We start from the raw sequence: 18,509 nt of genomic DNA, 5'->3' as shown, positions 1-18,509 counted from the left end.
AAAGGGTAAACACTTGCCACATTTCCCAACCTGTCAGATGTTGTTTTGCATCTCTGCTCTTTTCCCCCCAGAGAGGTGTGTTTCATCACCGGGTTAACATCACCTGACACCGTTATTCCCAGGCGTATTCCTTAATGGTACAGTTATTAAAAAAATCTCCAGGAGTTGCCACGCCTGACCCAGTTGGTTAAAGGAATCGGCACACTTTGGGATTTCTGGAAAACCCAGGAGAACAGAAGTAAACATATTTTGTTAGTTGTAATACACACACGCCTGACTTAATTTTTGAAAATATATATTAAAAAAGATAGGTGTGTGTGTATTACTCTTATTTTTTGTACATACCCATTAGATCATGTAATCCCTAAAGACTGTTGGGTGTAGTTTATGATGCTACTGTTCATGTAGTTAATGGATGCTCTCGCCCAGCGTGCATTAGAAGCCATTCCCATCCCGCCCCCAGGCCCCGAGGCGCGCAGTGAGAGTGCAGCGAAGGGTTAAGCAGAGACATGGACCTATTCTTAGACTGGACCTATTTAACATCTGCCAAGTGAAAATAGATGGGGGGCCTCACTTCATCTGCCACGTTAAGGGGCGAAAAATCCACAATGCAAGACAAACTTGAGAAGAGAGCTGGTTTCGGTTGTTTACGCAAACAGGTGGACGCGGGGGGGAATCCACGCATTGGACTTCGTGTGGGAGTTTCTCTGCGTTCACGTTGAAAAGGCACACGTCCTAGCCGGGGTTTCGGCTGTTTCAGAGCAGGAATAGCGCCATTTGAATCCGGATCTGTGCGCACAGCCCTCGCCTCCTCCTGGGTCTGCGTGGAAGCGGGATGCGGAGCTACAGGAAAAGACACGGAGCTGCCTGATCAGAGACAGGGTGTTGCTGTGATTTAGCAGGGCGAGCTGCCCAGCACAGGAAAGGGGGAAAAAAACTCAACAACGTGTCTGGCTCTCACACACTGACTCTTCATTCACCAGCAGGACTGTTTCCTTTCGTGTATACAGAGTAGAAAACCAGCGCTTTTCTATCCCTTTGTTGCCTTTTTCACAGCACCGCGAAGAAAGGGAGAATCAACCCCGCTAGGTGATTTTTCCCCGGCGTTGTTCAGTGCCAACTTGTTCAACAAAGCGGAAGGGGGAAAAAACAGTCGCTTTATTGAAAAACCCGAGGGCAGTTATTTTTGCATACAGAAACACGGGACCGTTTACATTACATCCCAGTCCCTTGCATCGGAGACAGCAGAGAATAAAGGCTTGCCTGCCTGCTCGTTGCTGCAGGTGTGTTTACCTACATCCAGATTTCCTTGGACACCCCTGGGAAGGGGGCGATTTCCAAATCCCGCTATCTGGCACCTATTGCCCCCCTCCTGGCCGTTAACCCTGCCCTGCCCTGCCCTGCCCTGCGTTTATCCGGCAGTGTTGGTGAAGGACTGTGCAGAAGAAGACTCCCGCATTCACAGTCTTTCCGTTTGATTTTTTTAATTAAAAAAAACAAAACCATTTTTTAACACCTTCAAACCTTCAAAAGATTCTTTTGTTTGAAGACGAACCATATTTAATACTGGATTACTTTATCCGCTTCCTATCTGCCGGAATGAGGTTAAAGAGGAATGGCTCCTATACGCTAAATAGGTAAGGGGTTTATTTTTTGTCTTTGGACACTTTTCCCAGTGGGTGTGCATTGTAGTGCGATTGGATACTGGACGTGCCATAATGTTGCAAAAATGATTAAACCGTGTTGCTTTCTTGTTGGCTATTGTCCATTGTAGCAGAACTTGCCTGCTGTACTGTAGCCGATCTTTAAATAAATGAAAAAGTACTCCTTGTATTTGCGCAGAATAAGGTGAGAGCAGATGTTTTTTTTGCATCTACATTTTATTTACCTTATAGCATAAGCATAAGGTGCAGAAAAGGACTAATGACTAACTTACACGGTTTTTTGTTGCTGGTGTTGTAATGTATTTATTATTGTAACAAAGTAACGGAAGATGCTGTAGCATATCATGGAAGTGTTAGGGGGGTTACATCATTTGAACAATTTCATATGATAGTATTATTAAAGCTATTTCAGTATTTTATAAACTAATTCAACATTTTGAATGTTTGAGAAAATATTAAACGTATTTCTCGTTTGTTTTCCTCTGTGTTTTAACACAGGCCGGTACCTTTCTGACTGCACTGGAGAGCACTATTCACGATCATAACCCAAGCCTCATAACTTTTCAAGTGCATTAGCCTTTCAGATTAAGACTCTTGTATGCAATGTTGTACATACAAAACAACTTTGACTTGTCATGCATTTTGTTACCATATTGTTTTATGATAATCTTTTTCTGTTTTTCTACTATTAATAATATCCACAAAAAATTAGCAATGTGAAGGGTTAAGATGACCTTTCCTAGTTTAGGGTATGTGCTTACTGTGCAAGAAAATAGTGCCCCCAGAGATGTAAACTGAGTGGACTGCAGATGGGTAGACTGGTTGTTGGGATGAGCGTCTCCTTTCACTCTTAGAGCTGTCATTTAAGATGGTGAACCCATAATTCTTTGACTTTCTCTCTCTCCTTGCAATGTTGTTGTCAACGGTTTAGCTCATTGGTTCTGTTCTCCAGTGTAGGCTGTAATTCCCCTGATAATATAGAAATGACAAAGAGCTTTTTTTAGAAATAGACTTAGACAGTTTGCGATCATTACTTTTTATTTTTCAATCTACTAAATCTAATCCTGATGCCTGTTCTTTGTATTCTACCTTTATGAGGAAGGGGGAAGGGTTGGGAAAAAGTCCCTTTTTCCCTATTGAAGTCAAGTAAAGCTTCCTGACCATTGAGAACCAGCAGAGACATAACATGTCCCATCCTCTAAGCATACAGATGAGTGGAAAAAAGTGATTCCCTTTGCTGCGCTGTGATCACTTAGCAAATCTGACCAATGAATGTGTAATGTCTTGTTCCCATCTATGAAGAGAATGCCTGAAGACATTACATCAAATGCATTAAGGCAGTCATGAGCTTCTTCTCCAGCCTACAATTCAATGACCCATTCTTTGCAAAGGTTTAATTTTGGAGCCAAATGTTAGACTGCTTTTTTGGAGGTAATACTCCCCTCAATGACATAAGTATGCATCAGTGTTGCTTAACATTTGCTTAACATGCTTTGGATCTTCATTGTTCACATGACCATCCTAATCATGGAAAGCCAGCTTCTCTGAGAGGAACAGGCAGCAAGAAGTAGACTCAGTGTATGGGTGTTTCCCGTATTATGCTCCCGTATTAGGTGTCATAGGTGTGAATGCAGTGTGCATGGCTGATTTTGATGGTGCAGTATTTAAATCTCTTTCACAGCCGCTGTTGTAATATTTGCTTATATATGTCAGTCCCTAAATGCATCTTCCACGTTTCTTGGCTGAAATATGGCTTTTTATTAAAATGAGTTCAATTGAAAACATGGCTTGGTTGTCACCCAATAGCCTTTATTTCGTCATATATAGCACTACAACGACAGTTTGTCAATAACCAGTCATATTAAATCTGCCTTTGATTGTGTTTAAAAACAATAGATTCAAAGTTTTTATTTTCTTCAGGCTTACTGTGAATAAGTATTTGAAAGCTGTGAATGTTATAGGTTTGTGATTGCTGTAATGTCTGTCCTTTCTTTTCCTTGTCTGCTTTTGTTTCTCCAGCTCTTATCAGCAGCTGAGCTTTTTGATTGCTCCTTGTATCTGGGCTACAGTATTCTTGTGCAAATAATAATCATTTAAAAAAAAAAAGGTCTACCTCTCGCTCTGGGCACAAGCCTACTAATTAGAAAGCAGAATGGGAGGATATCTTATCTTCCCTCTCACCGCCCTGGCTTAGGAAGAGGGGTTAATGAGGGAAGGGCTGGATATATACACCTATACTCTGTTGGAGTTTATTGGCAATCGAAATGAACGACATCTCTATAGAGAACAAGAACATGAACTACCGGTGTTTCCTTGTGTCGGAAAGAACCTGGTTTGTATAAACACTGTGAAATAATAGTTGGTGTCTGAATAGCACTTGAATTCATTTGTCTTGTATCCCCTGATGCATGCATGAAATAAGCAAGCTGTTTTGTGGCAGCACTAGCATTGATTTGTTTACTGTCCTTTGGAAAGCCGTGGGAATTCCAGGTGCTTGTTTGCAAGGTGAGAATTATAACACTCCCCAAAACCAGCACATGGTTTTGTGTTGGTAAGCAGTTTCTGAACCCGTTATTTATTTTATAGTGGGGGTTTTGTGTTACAGAACAGACAACAAAACATTGTGTAGTTGTAAGCTACCGATGAGAATCTGAATTTCAACTGGAACATTCAGTGAATGGTTCAGTTATAGTGTACTTATTTTGAAGTATATAAGTTATGCTCAAATGGCATTAGCACCTCACATAATTACTTTTCAAATATATTAAACCTTAACCTTTCTCTTAGTTACATATTTAAAAGTCATTTTTTTGGAGAGTGTTTTTTTATGACTTATTGATTATAAAGACATTCCTTATCAATATCTTTGATAACTCAAATAGTTTTTTTCCTGGGTTGGGGTCTGGGGGGGTCAGATCAGAACTGATCTCGATGATTGTCGTTTTGCAGGAGTTCTCAATAAGCTGTGAACATATCAAGCAATTTAAGTTTGATGCTTCTGCTTTGGGCAGTTGCCCTTAAGGGAGATCAAGTGAAAAGGATCATAATTTCATATGGCAGCAGATAAGCACTTCATTAAGAAGCTTGCATTTTCAACAGTCGTATTTTCTCGCATATCTCTTGTCCCGATGTATGATGTCCACCTTTTCTGTGTAGATTTGGTTGACTGACTCTCCCAGAAACTCTCCCGAATGGCAGAACTGATGAGGGAGAGATAATTAGTTTTGTACAAAACTCTGTAAACCATGGGTGAGGTGTCTGAAGCCAGTGCTCCATTCATAGACATTTGCAGTCATTTTATTTTTACCTCCTTTCCTCTCAAACACTCATAAGATTGTCTGTGCAAAATATGTTTTGCTGGGAAGTTCACATCCTGCCTTACTAGCTACTGTCAGAAAGCAAAAGGGCACAAGCATTTGCAATATCATTATAGTCTAATTGGCTCCTCTTCCACTAGAAGCTAAGTATTTTGGTTTGGCTCTTGTTGGAAAGTAGGCTTTCTTGGTTCCTTTCAACAGGGGGTGCCAGTGATGTAAATTGAAGCAGCTGGTGTATAGTAATGGGGGATCCCAGGCTTGGTCCTGCAGTACTCTGGTGTTGTGACTGAAGCAATTCCACAATTCTACTCAGTTGCAACAGTATTATAAAGAGAGCACTCTTGTACGAACGCTCACTCCGCAGTATGGCTCAGCAGTTAGCCAGTGGCCCCATGTGCTCTCCTGGTTCTGCGTCCCCGTGGACATAAAAGGTGAAGCGGTATCTTTGCAATGAAAACATTCCAACACGTGGTCTCACCCAATGGAATCAAATCGGAGTCCAAAGTTAGCCTGGATCTATCACTGTGCCACAGCTTTCCGTTGCATGCCGCTCGTATTGGTCGGTATTTATGATCCTCTGACACAAGGTTTCTCGCTATGCACCTGTAAATGTTAACCCTTTAAATTGAATCCTGCAAGAACTGTTGCATGATTAAACTACAGTGGAGGCACTACAGGGAGGGTGGAATTGGCTTTAATTTAACCTTCCTTTCTTTAGCAGATCGTGATATTCCATGCCAGGAAATTTACTTCCCCTTTTCTCACCAAGATTGCAAGCATAAGATTTCCCACATATCTCTCATGCGGATTACAAGTGCTTTGATTTGCCAACACTACACTTGTCGCTACTGGCTTTCTTAAGTAGGGCTATGGTGTGCATAGTGCACTTTTAATTCAAGGTTATTGTGGAGTCAACTGACAGACACATTTCCTTAACCAAGTTGAGGCATGAGATGCTTGAGGGTTTTCCAGGAAAGAAAATTACAGTTTTTGGGGTTCTGAAATGTCTGTAATTCACCTCAGGTATTTATAGCTTCTAAATTTGAACTGGGAAGGATTCAAGAAAGTGGGCACAAAGTTTGGCAATTTGTGTAGAATAGCTGATGAGGAAAGACAGGGCTATTTGAATGCCTTTGACTCTAACTGGAATGCTCTGGTTTGTTTTGTGAAAGGATCTGTTATCTATGCACAACAGCAACAACAACAACAGCAACAGCAGGACTTTGATTGCCGCTAAGGAATTCCAAAGTTACATGTTTAATTAGGTTGATAAATTGAATGGTTATTGTTCAGTATCCAGTTTCCTTTACATAGCTCATTCGGATCCTCGGTGTAGTTTCAGTGCTAGCCTAATCAGATCGGATAGTTTCTTCTGCAGTTCAAAGGTGAAGAGCCCCTTTCCTGTTGGAAGAATATTGTCACTGTGTGTGCTGCTGTTTTGGTGTTGGGGGTGCTGGTGAATTCCTACAAGCAGCAGAACTGCTCTAATTGATAGGATAGGACATCTATAGATTGATAGAAGTGCTTTAGATTAGAAAGTGAAGGTTTCTTCTTTTTTTTCTCCTCTTCGTCCTCTCCCTTTTTTTCTGCAGTAGCTCCAGCCCTACAGTCAGCAGTTTATTTATGCAAGTCCTTTTGCCAACCTAATCTTCCCGCCTTTCAAGTTAGAGCCAACGGGAGGGAGAGAGAGAGAGGCAGAGACAGAGAGAGCGTGCGCACGACAGACAGAGAGAGAGGGAGGGAGAGGGAGAGGGTATGAGAGCAGGAGCAGGGAAGACTCGCACAGGCACTGAGTTATTGTGAAGTTGAGCAGCTCAGTGTGCTACCGCTGCCGTGCTTGGCCTCTGCTGACACCGCTGCCATTTCCCGCTTCTCCTCCGCCGGCCTGAGCTGAGAAATAGCCGGCGTTCCTCCTGCCACTCCGAGCCTCCTACGCTGGTGTGAGAGGGGGCTGTGAGGTGTCTGCAGTGGGGATGCAATTCTGGACCACCCGTCCTCCACAGCACTGTTCCAACACTAAAGATCACAGGACAAGCTCAGGAAGGGGGCGCAGAGAGGGGGGTTTACCAAGGACCTTACTCCTCCACCCCTTTGAATTCTGCATGGGCGTTCTGGTTTGTTGCGATTGCTTCTTCTATAGGTACCATGTTTTTATTTTTGTTTTTGATTTGGTTCCTCCCCCCTGTGCATTTCTGTCTTTAACTCGAGGTGTGTTCTTTCTGGATTCCTGTGTGACTCTTTCACTGGAGATGTTTCTTTCTTCTCCTCCCTTGTCCTTGTTGTTTTGTAGTGCTTAGTGGCTTTTGAAAAATATGCATATGAAGACAGTCTTCCATTATGGACTGTATGCATAGGGAATGTGGCCTGGTGGTTTAGGGTTGGTGGCGGTCAGCCAGGGCTAAGTATCAGGCAGAACCACTGGTATTTCATGGGTTTCTCAAATTTGTGTTTTGTTTGGATGCTACTTTTTAGCTTAGTAAAAATAAAACAGGGTATGATATTGGTTGTAATTGAGGCTGCTTGTAATAAGTGGGCATTAAATGCACATACTAATTACTGTTATTTATTTACTACAGAATGGGGTGCTGCTGTGCAACCTTTGATACTTTTTTTTTTTTTCTTCTTTTAAATTACTGGCTGGCTGGCTGAGTTTCTTTCTCGCAGGAAGAAAACAACAAACCGAGCACGTTGCCTTTTATCGGCAAATAAAATTGCTGACGGTAGACTGAAGTGTCGTGAGGGAGTGTTAACGGATTGATTTGCCTTTGCACTGTAAAGCCAAAACACAGAAGAAGGCTATGTAAGCACTTAATATACAGTACAGCAGGGCATTAAACTCCAGTTTGGTAAATGCTCAGGCCGGTTTGGACTTTCACAATGTGGGTTTTGGGTTCGCACTCACTGCTGAAAAATCCTTGCTTGGTTAAAAAAAGAAAAAAAAGAAAAAGAAAAGGCCTTGCAGCAGCTAAAACGTTATTACTGATGCTGGCCAAACTGCAGCACTCACAGCTGCATTGGATTAGGCAGAGCCTTGCGATTTGTGTTTTCCTTTTTTTTTTTTTTTTTCCTTTCCCCTCTTCATTTTAAAACCCTGAGAACAGTTGCCCCTTTGTCGCTTAGCTGTTTGTGTCTGTTTGCTGGTCTCAGAACTTGGAAGTGAGCTGCTTTCTCCCCCTCCCTGTTGTTTTTACAAATGTTTGGAAACAAAAAAACGAATGTCCTAGATAAACAAAGGCCAGTGTTGGCAGCCACAGTCGTCTTCTAGTGGGGGCAGGATATCTCATAGTCTCGTGCTTCTGCCCGCACCTGGGTAGAAAGAGAAGGGAGGGTGGAGGGTGATTGTAACCGTACAAAGGGAACTGTACATCTCTGCACTCAAACTTTCTCTTCTTTCGTCTCTGCTCTGTGTGGATTAGCCTCATCCTTCCGTGGTAGATGGGCACTTTTTGGTTCGCCGGTCAGGAGGACCTGGAGGAAGGCCGAGCAGCAAGGTATGGTGTTGCATCTGCCCTCAGAGGAACTTCAGGGGTAACCGGAACAAAAATAGCTTGCTTATTATAAACAGACCCGTATCAGCAGTGCAGGCTGCTAATCCGCTATAAGAAGAGGTGACCTGATGCCTGACTGTGCGGTTCAGGGCAGAATACACGCGGTCCCCTGCTGGGATTCCCTGCTTAAGCCTCATTCAGTGAGGTAGTCAGGTAGTTGCTCTGAATAGTGTGGTAGAATGGCTATTCCTTGCTCATTTCCTTGACTGACTTCTTATTTTTCTCCAATTTATGGTCTGAAGTTACAGATGGGTGGGTTGTCTGGCTCCTGCTTAGCATCAGCCCATTGTGTCGGTTTGTTTTTATATGTGTCTGTGTACTCTTAGAAAAGGAATAGACTTTGACATAACGAATTAAAATGGAGCAAAACATCTGCACAGCCGATCAATTTGGTGCATGCGAGGAAATAATAGAGCCATGGAAAGACGATTCCCGTCACGTGGTTTATTGCAAATCTGTTGTCTTTGCCTTTCCTTTCAGATAAGCTTTGCAATATATATCCTAGCCTACTGTGTGGGAGTAATACTTTTTTCCCTTCTTCCTTGTAAAGATTTTAATAGAGCTTCAGCAAATAGTAAAGGTGTCTTTCAGTTTTAATTGATGTAGGACAAACGCAGGTGCACAGCTCGTTTACACCTCACAGTCTGTGTTCTTGGTAAACCCCAGAGACTGTAGTGTGACATTCCTCACTTTGACGGGGGGTCAGGAGGTCAGTGGCTTCCGAGGATGTGCTTTACGATTTGGTTACGGCAAAGGCAGGAGTTCAGCCATTGGAGAAGTGGATAAGCGGCAAAATGCTCATTGCTGGTTTAATTTAGGGGTGTGCATAAACTGTCAACCTACACAGGAAACAACTGCCTTCATCTGGTTTACCGCTGAGGTTGTTTTGATTTAAATCTGGGAAATGGTCACAATCCAGTTCTGTAGTTCCAGATGTCTCTCGTTAGGCAGTACTAGTTGCTTCAATTCTGTAGTATAGAGTCCTGAAGAAGTTTTTTTTTTTTTTTTTCCCCCTTTGAGCTGGACTTTGCTCCAGCTTTCAATTACATTCAAATTTGAAAATAATTTGTATTACAAGGATATGGAAGCTGTGTGCCAGATTTGATAACTCCGCCTTCCAAACACTATGGAAACGGTCAATCTGAAAAGTTGGTGACATTGTGAGAGGTACAGTAGCTCCAGCTTATGATTTGTGTACTTCCTCTTCTGCGATGGTTAAGTCTGGTCCAGATAAGCGCCCGCTATGGTTTCCTGCACTTGCCGAAGAACATGGCCAATTTCAGACCTCCAACTAGAGGAGGTCTTTTATCAGATGAGCAGGCGTGCAGAAAGCGGAACCCCGTTATAAACACTGAGCCGCCCATCCCAAGGGAGCAGGGTCTCTATGAATGTGGCTCTGTACGGCTTTTAGGGAATGCTGTCAGTCATTGTGCACTTGAGACGGTGCAGATTGGAATCTCTGCACCAAGTGGAACACAGATACTATGTGGAAATTGTTCCTTGTTGTCATCTTCCTTGACCTCTTGTTAAATTTGTGGTCCCTTTAGCTCTCCGGACTATTCAAGGCATTATGCATCACAGTCTGTTTTCTTTCAAGTGTAGTGGTTGAAAGAGGGTAGGATTTCTCTTAACAGGTATAACTGGTACTAAAACGAGTTTTGGCCTGTGGAGCTGCCTTTGGATTCCTCGGATCCAATAAAGGTTTCTGGAAGTTGAGAGTGTGGGACCAATGTCTGTTTGGTTGGTGATCCTACACTAATTGGTTTGCTGGTTGAACCATGCATTAAGTGTTTTGCTACCCAGATGGATCACATCTTACTTCTGTAAGGCTCCTAAATATCAAAGTGGATGGGTTTCATAAAATAACAAAATGGGTGATCAGGTCAGCTTCATTTTTAACCTAATAGTCCTTGTAACTTGGGACCCCCCTTTTTTCCACTGAGTCTACAGACAAGATCGCAATGATAGCTTGTTTTCAGTGTGGCTGGGAGGGACACATTGCCACTGCTGGGTTGGCAATCGCAGCAACTCTTTTATCGGCACCAATGTCATGTTTTCAAATGACATTGCAAAGTATATTAAATAATGAGAGATTGCTGAAACCAGTGATTTATAAGCTACATATGATTATTTTTAAGGCATTGGCAAGGCTCTTTCAAAACAGCGGAGCAATTGCCTTGCAAATGCTATCCACTGCTGGCAGCTGCTTCAGGTAATTTGTTTCAATTATCTGGGGCCAGGCACATTTCAGTTTGAGGTTCCAGAGGAAAGGAAAGTCTCGGTCTGGAAATTAGACCCTCTGGAGCATTACCTTCAGCCTTTCTCTGCGGCATCCTGCAGTCAGTCTATTCAGTTTTTCACTGCAAGAGTGACGGGCAACTGGCACTGGGTTTCTACATAACTGCACAGCAACTGAGTTAACAAGCAGTATGGTGCAAAGCCATGACGGCAAAATCTCCAGCTTTTGGGAAGCAAAAAACCCCAAAACAAACCCAGCTGTACATCGAAAGGGGACTGTATGTGAGACCAACCAGTGGAGGTTGGATCTGGCATTAACAATAGAGGGAATTGTTGATGACTTTCTGAGAGATCTCAAACATAAGGAGGCAAAATCCCAAGCTTTTTTCTTTTTTAATTAATGCACCTTTATCATCTATGCATTGCTTACTCATATGTTTTAAATAGCTAGTTTTATACCGTTCTGGTTGGCAGGCATAGTGAAGTAGCAAAACTCCACTGAAAAAGAGGGACAGAGAGGGGGATAATATACCCCAAGTGTGTTGCTCTCTTCACTGTGTGCTCTGCCTTGCAAAGCCTGCCATTGGCTTCTCCTGCTACTTACCCCTATTTCAAAACCTTTAATTCACCCGCAAGTTCAGAATTGTTCGCATATATTGATTTCTCTCTCTCAATTTAATTTTATTGTTCATGCCTTCGCCCACTCTTTCATTGAGAAAACCGCTGCCAGGCCAAGCTCAGTTCAGTCGATAGTGTCTCCCGTGGGATCTCAGTGTGGAAATTTTGTTGGCTGGCTTCGAACAATGCCTTGTGTGCCTGCAGGCCTTCCCCACCACATGAATTCACCTAAAAAGGCTTTTTCTGGTGCAGCCATGTCCTTTGGTTTTCCTGCAAATCGGGATCATTTTATTTTCATGCTGCAGAGAAAGTTGCCAACATAGTCGCCCTGGATAAAGGCGTCTGCCAAGAAATAAAAATAATAATAATAATAGTACAGCACTGAATAACATAGAAACAGCCAGGATCTGTAATATATACTTTTTTTTTTTTTTTTTTTAACTAAGACACTTGGGTGTAGATGGCTGAATAGACTCCTAGTTTAACAATATAAAAAAGTGTTTACCTGGACTTGCTCTAAGCCTTTCAAATATTAAAAATATTACCCATTACAACTTGTATTTTTCCCAAGAAGAATACATCTGCTATGGACAAGAATATCTTGGTGCACCTTTTATTAAGATTGCTGTGTGTGTCATATCGGAAGCATTATGAGCTAAAGATTGAGCTGGGCTGTGGTCTTCCCCTCATGTACTTTGATTGGACTGACAGTTGCTGATGGAGACCTGAATGGTTAGGGAGGTTATTTCCTGGCACAACCCAGTGTCTCGCTTGCTGGAGTGTGGAGAAATTTATCCCATGATGTTCAGTATCCATTTCCCACTTTTGCCTTCTTCTATACCTGTTTGACACAGTAAGCTGATTATAATTGAAAGGCAATATTTCCTTGAGCTATTCCTAGAAAGATTCCTCTCTTGCTTGACAGGTTTTCCAGCTTCACTGAGGCAGGTTTGTAGTGTCTCTGAGCCTGAAACCTGCTGACCAGCCAGCCATGTCTTAAGACCACAATCTGGCGGGTTTGTTTATTCCTCTCGTCAGCAGCTTCTGAAGTCGCCTGGATATCAGTTCCTCCAATGTGTACAATCTCACCTTTACCTACACGGTTATTCAGATCCCACGTTGTGGATTCCTACTAGCAAATTCTGCCAGGACCTACTTTTAATGTAGTGGGTGGATACTACAATGACAATAGCTGATGTTTTTTCCCCACCAGAGTGGAATCTCTCCAGGTTTTTATGAGGTTATTTGAGTAGTTTTATGAACATATAGTTAAACTGTTGGCAGGCCAAAAAGACGATGCGTTTCTGACAGGAGTTTGGTTTTGTGTGCCTGTGAAATCATGCTCTATCCATAGTAATTCCAGCAGGGCAGGGCTAGTTGAAATGTATGGCCTGGACAGTGGGCATCTGAAGTGAAATCTGGAGAGCGGGTGTTGAACTGATGACCACCATCTCTGTCCGCCTTTGAGCTGTAGCGAAAAGTTAAAGGATGCAGGAAGGACTTGCACTGACCCCGTGTGGCAGTGTAGAGACTGTGAGTCAAGTCTTTTCTAAGAGAGAGAACAACTTGATGCTGTTTGTAGGAGCTCCCCATCAGCAGCACACTTGCTCCATGTCTCTGATGTTACCAGAGCAGGATTCTGGGAATTAATTAAACTAGTGCAGTACAAGGACATTTCCAGCAGTGGCAAATAAGCTTCTCTGTTAAACAACACTGACGTCCGAGCCCCGAGCGCCTCACAGAGACATTTTGTTCCTGGACTTGGTGTGGCCAGCTTTCGTCATAAACCTAAAGCTAGAGGTGTTGTTAATTTGTGTGTTCATGGAGCGCAGCAGCCAGGACTGTTCCTTATCAAAGGGGCGCATTAACACAGGAAAACGATTTGCGTATATGAAAATAATTAGCGGAGGAAATGGGCCTCCTAAATGGGCACAAAGCAGAAGCAGGTCTTGGTGGATCCTTTGGCAGCAGGAAACAGTGAATATGTTTCTCTGCCAAGTCTGATATTTAACCCATGCCAGAGCACAATTCAGGATTATCTGACCTTGTAGCTCTGAATCCTTGAGGTCTTGAGGACTTAAAATCAGTATCTGAAGTGAAAAATAATGCAACAAAATAATACATATGTATTATGGGCAGTAATGTTGGTTTACACATGTAGACATATTAGACATACACACCCAATGAGCAGGATACATACAGCTCTGGAAACCAGTGCAAATTTTTCTTAAATCAGCATCTCTACATGTATGGCAGTCATTCCATTCCATTCATATTTTTATTTGGAATTTGGGCGCAATGTTGTCAGTAGTTTATAGAATAAAACAAAAATGTTCATTTTACCCAAACGCATACCTATAAATAGTAAAACCAGAGAAACTGATCATTTTGCAGCAGTGGTCTCTTAATTTTATTGTAGCAATCAGAAGCTATTTTTGTAATGTTGATGAAAGATTTCTCCAGTTGGGAGAATCTAATTAAACTCTTATAGTGTAAAACCTAAAAGCTGTGTCAATAGCTCCTGTGCTAAGTCCCCTGGGTGTCCATGAATTTCTGTGAGCAGATCTCCACACCCGCCCTGAAGCACTTCACCCCCACATGCCTGCCCTGCTAATGGGCCCCTAGTCCTCGTGAACTGTCCCAGCAGCCCCTCTGGCCTGTACCTAGAGCAGGGGGCAGCAGCAGGGGTTTGTAGTGTCGAGTGATGCTGATGTAGCATGGGAACAAACAGAGCTATTTATAAATCCTGCCTACTAACCCCAGCACTCCACAGCTATTGTCAGACCATTGGAGTGTAGTAGGTGGGCCTGTTTAAAATAAATACATGAATAGGTTATTGAGTTCCGTGACGTGTGGGAGTTTGGTATTTTCCTTTTTTTTTCCTTTCCTCACTTGGAAAATGGCAAAGATATTATCACTCTTGTTCCTGATAACTGTTTTTATTTATTTTAATGGCTGTTATTTCTTCTCTTCTCCCAGGCTTACAAAAGCTTACTGTCTTCACGAGGAGTTTTCGAAGGCCGAGTTAGAAGGGCTTTCTTGTGTTCTTTATGTGAGGCCTTAGGCTACATTACCGGTTTCAAGGTGACGAAGACATTTAAAAAAACACCATGAACTACAGCAGGAAAGTCTTACAAATCATCTTTTTTTTCTTATTGAATTTCCTGTGTCACCTTGGTGCCCACTTTGTTTTGTTCAAGGATTCTCATTATTGAGGTTAGTGTCACTGAAAGGGGATCTCCTGACACCAGATTGACAGTCTGTGTGCAATATTAGTGGGAAAGAATCGTCTCTATGTTTAAGATGTGAAGTGTCCTCTCTTGGTATTCATGAGTGTAGTAGTGCTTGACACTGACTTAAAAATAGCAATACTTATTATATATTAATTCACAGATATGGTAACTATTCCAGATCTTCCCTGTGTATTATACACAGGTCTGTTTTGATGGCCTAGGTGTGTGTGTGTGATAAATGAGAATTAAATATTTAGCTGCATTAAACTAAATGGGCCCCCATCTCTCTCTCCTTATTGGTTGTGCCAAGCTATGCAACCTATTCCACATCAATTGTATCTTTAGTATCTGCTCAGAAACCAAGACAAATAAAATTAACTTAACGAACGTTAGTAATTAATTAATGTTAGTAATTAACTTAAGATTATATATATATATATATATATATATATATATATATATATTACACACACACACACACGTGCTCAAATTTGTTGGTACCCTTACAGCTCATTGAAATAATGCTTCATTCCTCCTGACAAGTGATACAATTAAAAGCTATTGCATCATGTATACTTGCATGCCTTTGGAATGTCATAGAATAAAGCAAAGAAGCTGTGAAAAGAGATTAATTAGTGCTAATGTTTGTCCATGCCATTTTCATTTGTTTTATTATTTATAATATGTTGAAAAACAAAATCAAAAGCAAAGTCTGATTTCTATTAAATATGGAATAAACAATGGTGGATGCCAATTACTTTTGTCAGTTTCAAGTTATTTCAGAGGAAATTGAGCATTCTTCATTTTTTGTGGAGGGGTACCAACACGAGCACGTCTGTGTGTATATATATATATATATATATATATATAAAGTACTGAGTATGAGTATTTTGAGTATGCATAACCAGGGCTGTCCGCTAGTTCCCAGTGCTAGGAAGGGGAGACTCTATATGATTCTCTAGAAGACCACAGATGAGTTGTTATGGAAACAGACTGCTAGGCATATTCCCAATTCCCAAAATCCACAAGTTACCTATAGCTTCTGCAAAGACGGCTTAAGCTTGACACCCCGCAGAAAGTCCCTTAACTGTCATTCTTCACAGCTCTGCAAAGTTAGCAGGCAAACTAGGTCTAAGCCGCCTAATCACTAGTTCTCTGCTCCTCCTCTCCCCTTATCAGGAGCTGCAGATTGTTGTGTACTTGACACATGCACGCGCACACACACACACACACACGCACACACACACGCACACACACAAAATAAAAAAAACTCTATTAGTATTTTACTTGCCAGGGGCGGAATATATAGGATATTGTCTGGGTGGACACCCTTCTCCAGTTCACTGTGGCTGGAGTCAAAGGATCGCCATTTCCCATGTGTCTAGAAGATCGTGATGTGGCTTTAGTGTAGGATGGAGGAAACTGATAAACCCACCGCAGACCAGCCAAAAACATCCTCTTCCCCCGACCCACCACGCACGTTACTGATGACCCTCTTCACCAGGTAACGCACAGCGCTCCTCTGCTCTGGCAGCTTCAGGTTTGCTTTTGTTTGAGTAAGAAAATGTACAGCTCTTTTCATGTGTCCTTTTCTTGGTGTACAAATTCAGTACTAGTGGATGTGTCTTTTAGGCAGAATGCAAGTCAGGCTTTAATGTCATTATATGATCCAAATAATTGTCTGTTATCCACTTTTATATGGTAAGATGCATTTTAAGCTGGTCAGTAAACTAAACTGATAATATAAACTGATAATCCATGATACATAAATGAATAAAATAATGTTTATGTGAAGTACAGCAAAGAGTTGTTCTTTGCTATACTTAACATACACATTGTTTTATAAGACAGGGTTAAATTGAAAGGGCACAATAATGTTAGTTAGAAAATGGTGTTTTATCAATGATCAATTTGAATGCTATTTTCTTGCTCATGTTGATTTTCTTCACTATGGGTGTGAATATTATTTAAGGCAAATTCAAAGTTTTTCAAAAAAAGTGAGAAACTCCCCCTTTCCCATTTTAGGCCAAACAGCTTCTGAAGCCAACAGACAACCCAAAAATTAAATAAGGTGAAGAAAAATAATTAAGCATCTACTTTGTAGCAAAAATGCAAACACTTGACTTACATTTAAAATAGCCTGTATGCTGCGTTGTCTCTCAGCAGGGGCATTCTTCAGCACAAGAAAGCTGTCAACGCCACTGTTTATCTTTCCCTCTGAGTGACTCGTTAACAGCTGGAGAGACTTAGTGAAATAAAGAACAATTTTGGTATTCCTGCCCCTTTTTGCGAGTTAGGACAATGATTGCTGTGATATGTGCCTCCTTTCGGTGTTGGTTACAGAAAAGGCAGATAAATGGTACTGAGCTTTGACAGGTGCTGTAATATAATAGGTGCAAGAAATATTGTGTGAGTTCCTATTACAGCAGATGGCTGTTAGTTAAAGTATTGCAAGTGACTGGGGGAGAAGAGCCACAGTCTAGTGCTTTTCATTTACAAAAGCTGTCCTGAGACCTTTTATTGATGTATTTATGTATTTTATTATTCATGATCTGGTAAAAGCTTTGTCTAGTGTGCTTTTGGCTAGTAAGTACTGTTAAACATAATTTACACTAATTTCTAAATTCCAATTCAAAAATATTCTTCCTGCACCCTTTGACTGTTGTTTCTACAGAGCTCTGCAGTTTTGAGTTCTAATGAAAACATGCTTTTGTTTAATTTTTTTATTACCCACCTCCCAGGAAAATTTGTAATATTATTATAATTGTTTTTAATCCTGTCTCTTTTAGTCATAAAAACAATTGGCAGTCAATGAGATTGTTAATGATGGGTCTTCTAGATAAACCAGAGAGCTTTTAACTCTGTGGAGGGGTGTTGGATGTCAGTCTAGATTTATTACTAAAACAGAAGCAAAGCTTGGTTCTGATCATCTTCATCTATTAGAAAAGTCTTACTGCCAAGTGAAGCAGCTTCAGCCAACAGTGAGTCATGCAGTTATGGCCCAGTTTGTTTTCTGTGTTCATTCCAGCCAGCCTGTCTTTTTGAAGGGAGATGCTGACAGGGTGTCCTTACTGTTGTTTCAGCTCGGAATCCCTCTCGCCAGAAAACACGACATCCTTTGTATTGTCTCAAATAAGATCCTGAATCATCCTCTTCATCCTTCCAGTTTTACTTCAGAAGGGAATATATATATATATATATATATACACATATATATATATATATACATATATATATATATACACATATATATATACACATATATATATATATACACATATATATATACACATATATATATATATATGTTTAGTCTGTGGTGATTGAACGGTATCTAACTTCCATTTAATGAGTTACCACTTAGCTATAAATGTGTCAAATTGTTTGCACCCAACAGCTTAAACTGATGAACAAGAGTCTTACCTTACCCAGTCTCCCTTTCAAGTGCAAAGGACTTGACATACTTTTGCTTGGGTTTATAGCCTTAATGTGGCCTGAAAGCCTCACTCTGCTCAGATGCAACCCTTCCCCGAGCACTCTCCTTCTGCCCCCCCGCTCATGCAGGTGTATTGCAGTGCCCCACCAGCACTGAAGAAGATGAACGATACGTTTCCAGGAAACTCATTTGTAGCCGGATCTGTGGTGGCTGTGTTGCAGCTTGTTAGGCTGTGGGACACAATCACTGCATACACAGAGGGGGGTTCAGGGTCAGGAGATTAAATTAAAGACAGTGAGTGTTGAGACAGAGGTCTAGGGTACCAATGAAAGAAAAGTTAAGAATAGGATCATCAAGAGATTTTAACTATATTTTAAAACTGTACCCCAATACAGGAAACGCAAGAAAACCTGATTTGGTGAGGCCTTGCTCAGGGTATTGACTATCATGTCAGT

The 18,509-nt window shown here is 41.4% G+C and overlaps 1 protein-coding gene across 5 annotated transcripts in view; it reads left to right on the top strand.

The window, feature by feature from the left end:
• mob2a (MOB kinase activator 2a) overlaps positions 1-18,509 on the top strand; it is a 102,780-nt gene that overhangs the window by 48,543 nt on the left and 35,728 nt on the right. The window contains exon 1 of one of the 5 annotated variants that reach the window (XM_066701107.1): positions 792-1,637. The exons of 1 other annotated variant lie outside the window; for it this stretch is intronic. In XM_066701107.1, coding sequence (XP_066557204.1) covers positions 1,600-1,637 — 38 coding nt within the window. In that variant the 5' untranslated portion in view covers positions 792-1,599. Of the gene's footprint in view, positions 1-791; positions 1,638-6,773; positions 7,122-8,370; positions 8,473-15,965; positions 16,123-18,509 lie in introns of those variants that run through there. 3 more of the 5 variants (XM_066701103.1, XM_066701106.1, XM_066701105.1) reach the window with 3 other exon arrangements.

This window comes from Amia ocellicauda, chromosome 4 (genome assembly GCF_036373705.1).
Source record: "Amia ocellicauda isolate fAmiCal2 chromosome 4, fAmiCal2.hap1, whole genome shotgun sequence".
In the NCBI taxonomy this organism is placed as follows: Eukaryota; Metazoa; Chordata; class Actinopteri; order Amiiformes; family Amiidae; genus Amia; species Amia ocellicauda.
This window is presented reverse-complemented; position numbering and strand designations above follow the sequence as displayed.